The following is a 7,491-nucleotide window of genomic DNA, read 5'->3' on the forward strand; positions in this document are numbered from 1 at the left end:
GGTTAATAATGTAGGAACATAAACGCTAACATCGCTTTTGCCTTTTTCATGAGACGCCGGCACTGCGCTCGATGAAGGAACAGTAATGTTTATTTAATAACCCCATCTACATTGGACGAACTACCTCACGGACTTCATGTAAGAAGAGCACTTTTATATTTCATAAGCGAAACGCGCGTCCCGTAGAAATGCACTTGTTAGAATTGCACGCGTGTAATTGTTGCATCATTACAATTAGATTAAATATAACGATAGATATGGACGCGATTGAATATCGTGATAAATAATCTAATAATATAATTTTTATATTTATATATAAACATTCACGATCGATTTCAGCAACTAGTTGAATGCTATCAAATCTTTTGCTAAAACGAGGTCAATGTATTTATAATGTATTACGATTCTCATCACCTTTTACTTCTAAAATTAAAATAGTTTCTTGTATATTTAATAAATTCAAAACTTCTCTCTCTCTCTCTCTTTCGCGCGCGTTCTAGAGTGCATGTGCCACTTTTTTTACTTACACCTTTGTATTTCGATTGAAATGCAGTTTAACTTTCTATTGGCCATTGATCGATTAAAAAATCGTTTAACAAGTCTCTCGGTGACGAGAGACGGGCGAGTGAGCGGGCAAATCTGGGAACGTGACGCGCTGTTAAAGTATCCTCTACGATCGCGAAGGAAGGGTCGCAAGGTCGTTCGTGCGGCCCTACCCTTAAATTATTCAACAGCAGCGTGGGGTAGCTGGCCAGCGTGCTGTCCGTTTCGAGCTAAGATATAGCGCTTCTGATCACGAACCAGACGATGGATTTTCCGACGACTTACCGTTCGATTCCCCAAGTTCTTCACCTTGCACACGAGATGCACCGTCTTCCCCACCAGCCCGGTAAAGTTTGATTGCATAGAGGTGTCGAAGTGGGGCCCGGTGCCCGGCGTCGGCCATTCCTCTAGGAAATCGGTTCGAAAGTTCCTTAAGCATGACGCTATACCACCTGAAAATAGAAATGTCTATCGTGATTACGTTAATCTGTCGAAAACGGTCCATTTTTATGACAAAAAAAATTTCCTCGATTTAAAATAAATTACGTAAAATTACATAAGTAATTTTATCAATGTCTTCGAGCAAGAATACTTCGATCGAATCAATCAATATTTTATAACATTACATCTACATCTTTTGATCTATAGTTCAAAAATAAGAACGATGCTAATGTCGTGGATGTTTGATCCTCTTTTCAACGCCATTAAGCCGGGTTACGACCGGCAACGGGATAATTGAATGTCCCGTAACTTTTTATAACACGCTTGTGGATGTTCCATAAGGGTAGTTCGAAAGCCAACGCCCATGGGACTCTCCGAGTATCCGCCAACTTTCGGATTTACGATGCATCACATCTACGAGGCCACTTGACTCTCGAAGCGTCAGGCGGAAACTCGGGTATCAGACTGTTAACGCTCGCGGCGCATCACGTTAGAGATCGTATGTAACATCAACGTCACGGATTGTCGCGTCACGTCAGTCGCGCATGTAAAAGTTTGCGTGGCAATACGTGAACGGACCCATTTAAATACACCACATTATATCTTGACGTGACGGTAACGTCCCTTTTCGTGACGGCTGTGCGACGTTGAAACCGGATTTCCTCTGAAATCCGGGCGATATCGTGTACATGTATATTGTACGTGCATTTTTTCTAGTTGCTAAGCATATCACGCGTGCTATTTGAAAGATATTTCTCTCCCGCGGATCTTTTGTCAATGTTACGCAGAATGTACGGAAAGATTATTCTATTGAAATTTCAGAATTATTCTATTGAAATTGGTTTAGTCAACGAACTGCTAATAATAGTTGTACGATATCTTCCCTTTATGCTTTTATCACATTATACATTGCAGATTGAAACATATCGATGGTAATATCAATATTTTACGCAAATACTCAACATACAAAACTTATTAAATTCGCGACTAAATATACATTTAAAATTTGCAATACGTGGAAAATGTTCATGTTTTTTTTTTCTATATTAATTTACGTAATATCTCTTTCTCGAGAAAGCTGTATTTTTGTATTGACTATTTTTACTAGAAAAAACAAACGAGAAAAAATATAAATTGACGATGCGGAAATTTTGTTGAAAATGGAAAACTCGAAAAGAGTCGCAAAAGTCCTAGTTTCAACCAACTATGTTTTCAGTCACTTCGGATTTCGTTAACTCTAGCAACGGGCGCCTTTGATTAACTACAATTTTCGACGCAAAGTCATTTTGCTACGATATATAAATCGACAAACGTCATTTGCAAAATAACGAATGCGAAAATAACGAGTCTCCGCACTGGTCCATGCTGTTTTTTTTTTATTTTGCTTAAAAATCTTTGCGGATGGCAAAAACCCATCATTAGCAGTATATGTAATTCTGTCGCTGCAATTTAAATATTTGGTTGAAAATCACTTTTTTTGGCATTTATGCAGTATTATCAAATTATCATCGATGTTTTTTTTAACCGAATATTCGTATAAATCTTTTTGTTAAATTTTTATTAACCTTATTATTCCATCATTTTAAAACGATGCAATGTTATATACTTGCGCGCGAGTGCGTATGTGTGTGTGTGTGAGACGTATTATTATGATTATTAAATACAATTTAATTAATTATTTTTTTATCTCTGTAATAAATGCATTCCAAATGCGCGTCAGTGAAATGTCCATGCCGCAGCTTTTTGAATAAACAAGCATTTGCATATTTACATTGCATTATACCGGAAGTATATTTTTTCAGGGAAAGATATAAAAGAAGACGCAAATCTGAATTTTTGGCATAATTTAACATATTAGATATTGATGCTATTGCGCGGTATTTTAAGATAAATCTAACATTGTTTTTCGACACATATTGATAATAATTCCTTCATTTTCATCTCATATAATCTACATTCTTACATTCGAATTTGTGATTCTCGATTAAGACGCGGAATTATACAATTGCAATAGCTCAGATACCTGTGATGCACGCATGAACTATCACCAACTCCGAATTGAACTTCCGGATCAGCCGCGTGTGCGGCAAGCACTTTCTCAGTTGCGAATTATATTTCGTCAAGTGCTTCACAAAGCCAGACAGCCGTGCGCCGCGAATTTCCGACTCTGCAATGTTTAGGGCGAGTTCGCGATTAGTACGGAATTGCGTGCACTCTTGCTCGTTTACCAGAGTTAATTTCAACCGGGATAGAGATACTTGCTCTACTTCCTCATCGTTCTTTGTCAGCGACGATATTTCAAAGATTCGTGATTTATCGTAATTTAATCAAACAAATTGTGAAACGTTAAACTGCAAAGCAAAGTAAATATTTTTAAAGAGTAGAGAAACATATTTACTGATATAAATAAATATAAAGAATAGAAAACTAGAATAGAATAAAACATAATTATTTTTTTTTTGCTTGGTTTTGATTACAATTAATGTTGATATTCTTCTTCCCCCGAGGTATTTCCTTTTCTTTTAAAATTGCATTTGCGTGAGAAAACTAACGCATTTTTCACGTTTTTAACATCACCGCAAGACAACGGTTAATCCACGGACTTTAAAGAGAGAATAGCTGCCAGGCTTGTAAGCGCTACGAAGTTTAAAGGCGACGTCGATGTGCGCGTAATATCAAACTTCATCGATGGCGGGATTAAGTATAATCGCCGCCGGCGTACTCTGTTACTCCCCGTACTTTCAATTTCGTCAAATTTTTCGAAATACTGGCATGACGTATCGCGATGTATCGGCACGGATAATACGAAACTTGTAAATGAATGGATTTTTCGGCGCTTAACATTGCCGCACGAGCGTATTGTCATAAAATAATACCCGCCTTTCGAAACTTGCCGCTTTTATAAGCACTTCCGTGACGTTAAGGTTTTACCTAGATTCGCGAGCTCCGTTCGCTCGCGAGACTGCCATTCATTGAGTCCGTTTCCGTGGTTTCTCGCTGATGGAAGGCGGTTCCCTTGAACGTGTTCGATGCAGGCAAACACACACATCATTCGTTCTCCGTTCGCGAAATTAATTTTCCTACCCGAATTCTTCCGCGGGAACTTTGCCGTGCTCCACGCGAGAAAAGTTCGCCTGCGTGCTTTCGTCAAAATTTCCGAGCAAGAAATACACGCAAATTGAAGTGACGATATTTATTTCCATGTCGATGTATTCAATTAGGACTGATGGTTTAATTTAAATAAATTACGTAGCTACACAAACATCTGTTTTTCATGCAGTTTTGGATATCTATAGCTTGGGTACTTATTGCAGCGACTGTTTGTGTATATAAATATGTATCTAAATATATATATCCATGTATCTAAAAATATGTTTCTTGTTATAAATCATATACACATTTTTGTATTTATTTTCTCTCAAATATTTGTGTAGATCTGTTATGTATTAAGATGTCAATAAAATAAATTATATTTATACGCACATTACACTGTTTAGAATAATTGCTATGAATTAATTTTATGCAATCGCTATTGCGTTGTGCATTCAAAACAGAATGTTTAAATATGCATATGCATATATATTTACCCGTTGATGGACACACGAAAGAAAAATGTTAAATTATTAATAACTTCGTTTTATATGCAAATTAGATTACACGGATGTAAAAGTAGCTGATAACAACTAGTCACGAGATTTTATGTTTTATATTTCACGATAAATATACAGAGCCATTTCTCGTATGACAAAACACATACATTTTCATCTTTTAGCGATGATTGTTATAATAATTAATGCGAAAGAGCAGGTATTATTGATGATTTAAGTGTACTTTCTGACGACGCATGAAAAGCGGTCGGATTAAAATCTCCTTAGTAGGGAATTACGTTGTTGACGCAATGGGTTTGCTATTGATTCGAACGACCGTCGGTGGATCGAGTTTTATGGTCCTTTTAGCCGGGAGGGAACTGAAACAAGTTCACCCCTGATTATCGGATCGACCGAGAGACATTCTGTTATACCAGAAATTAATTTTATCACGAAAGGTGCGAGCATGGATTTTCTCTTTGTTATGTATTGATAGTTTTGGAAAAGTCACTTTATAATTTCTCTTTATTAAAATTTTAATTAATGATTTGATTTTACATCGTAATTTGTCGTCCGTGGTTTCACTAGGAAAATACTTTAGTGATATTTTTTTTTATCCGAACTTTACGCTGCTGATAAATCGCTCAAACTTTTTTAGATAAAGTTGGTTAATCTTCAAACATTTGCATTTTTTTCAATCTTTGTACGATCAATCTTTCAAATCTCACTTCTTATCATCTGCATACAATCAACTTTATCTTTTCGGTGTCATTTCTTGTCTGTCAAATACACTAGGTAAACTCAGAGATCTGTCTGATTGGGTCTCAAGATAAATATGGAAGATAGTTGAGGATAAAGATGCGTTTGCGGGACAAGCTTATCATAGGCAACGGATTACCCATGATCCTTCGCCGGAAATTAATTTCGCGCTCGAATCCACAGGAACGATTTTTGCGCGGATTCAATCATCTGCCCGTCGCGCGCATCATCGTCTTCTCAATCTTCCGTGATAGAATTTTGGACGAAATCGTTTTGATACTACGGAGAAAAGCATATCACCGCAAACTGATCAATCCCGAAATTGGAATCACTTTAAGTTGACAACTAATAGAGGAGAAGATAGGAATGTGGGGCGTCCGTGTACGGCGATAGATCTATTAGTGACTTTCCCTTTTTTTTTCGGTCACAGAGATATTAGATCGACGCTGTTCCTAGCTTGTGTGGAAATTGTAGACAGCTGCTCCGACCCAATGAGAATAGGGTCGAGTGTGCGGACAGCTTTACACGACTGTTATAATTATTTCAGACCTTAACCTCCTGCGAGGAGGACCCGATGGTCGCTATTACGGCTCATTCGTCAAGCCAGAGATAGATTCTTTCGGACATTGAAGGACAGTGGCTGGTTTGGTCAGCCGGCCGCAAAATCCTATTTCCTGTCGACCGTCGTTTTACCCTTTCCTCTCCTCTGCAACCGGGGCTTTCCTCTCGTGGCCGGATAAGCCAACTTTGTTTCCTGGCACTCGAATTCCCTGTTCAACGTTTTTGTTTTTTTTTTCTTTTCCGATGGATAGTTAACGTGAGCTTCTGCAGTTGCGTTTCGATAAATAAAAAAGAGAATAAACAGAGCACAGAAGTAGCTGCCCTGCGATCGCAAGAACTTTCGTACCGAGTATGTCCATAGCATTGGTGCTGTCAGAAATATTTGAAAAATGAATTGAATGAAGATTAGTTTGTCTGTTGATTTGTTTCACCGAGTTGTGTGATTTATTTAAAGATTTACCGCAGATTTACCATGATATTATTAATGACAATTGTTAATTATTATTAATAATTATATTTATAATTAATTGATACTACGGAGAAAAGCATATCACCGCAAACTGATCAATCCCGAAATTGGAATCACTTTAAGTTGACAACTAATAGAGGAGAAGATAGGAATGTGGGGCGTCCGTGTACGGCGATAGATCTATTAGTGACTTTCCCTTTTTTTTTCGGTCACAGAGATATTAGATCGACGCTGTTCCTAGCTTGTGTGGAAATTGTAGACAGCTGCTCCGACCCAATGAGAATAGGGTCGAGTGTGCGGACAGCTTTACACGACTGTTATAATTATTTCAGACCTTAACCTCCTGCGAGGAGGACCCGATGGTCGCTATTACGGCTCATTCGTCAAGCCAGAGATAGATTCTTTCGGACATTGAAGGACAGTGGCTGGTTTGGTCAGCCGGCCGCAAAATCCTATTTCCTGTCGACCGTCGTTTTACCCTTTCCTCTCCTCTGCAACCGGGGCTTTCCTCTCGTGGCCGGATAAGCCAACTTTGTTTCCTGGCACTCGAATTCCCTGTTCAACGTTTTTGTTTTTTTTTTCTTTTCCGATGGATAGTTAACGTGAGCTTCTGCAGTTGCGTTTCGATAAATAAAAAAGAGAATAAACAGAGCACAGAAGTAGCTGCCCTGCGATCGCAAGAACTTTCGTACCGAGTATGTCCATAGCATTGGTGCTGTCAGAAATATTTGAAAAATGAATTGAATGAAGATTAGTTTGTCTGTTGATTTGTTTCACCGAGTTGTGTGATTTATTTAAAGATTTACCGCAGATTTACCATGATATTATTAATGACAATTGTTAATTATTATTAATAATTATATTTATAATTAATAATTATTATATTAAAATAATTATAGTTGTATACTAAAAGCATAACTCGATAACAGTTAATACCTATGCGCAAAGTGATAATTTTTTAAAATATTATAATAATAGAATTGTATATATTTTTAATCGTATAAAGATATGAGTACAAATTTAAACAAAGATTTATAACAATATAATAAAAAATTCACTTTTATATAATATATATGTATATATATATATATTTTCTTAATTCTAAAAAATATACCTGCATATATATATGTA

General features: G+C 37.0%; 1 protein-coding gene across 1 annotated transcript in view; it reads right to left on the reverse strand.

Moving 5' to 3' along the window:
* LOC115239223 (zwei Ig domain protein zig-8) overlaps positions 1 to 7,491 on the reverse strand; it is a 25,903-nt gene that overhangs the window by 11,625 nt on the left and 6,787 nt on the right. The window contains exon 2 of the mRNA XM_029813622.1: positions 829 to 995. Within this exon, the coding sequence (XP_029669482.1) occupies positions 829 to 995 (167 nt within the window). The remainder of the gene's footprint in view (positions 1 to 828; positions 996 to 7,491) is intronic.

Source organism: Formica exsecta, unplaced genomic scaffold (genome assembly GCF_003651465.1).
Source record: "Formica exsecta isolate Colony F162 unplaced genomic scaffold, ASM365146v1 scaffold116, whole genome shotgun sequence".
Lineage (NCBI taxonomy): Eukaryota > Metazoa > Arthropoda > Insecta > Hymenoptera > Formicidae > Formica > Formica exsecta.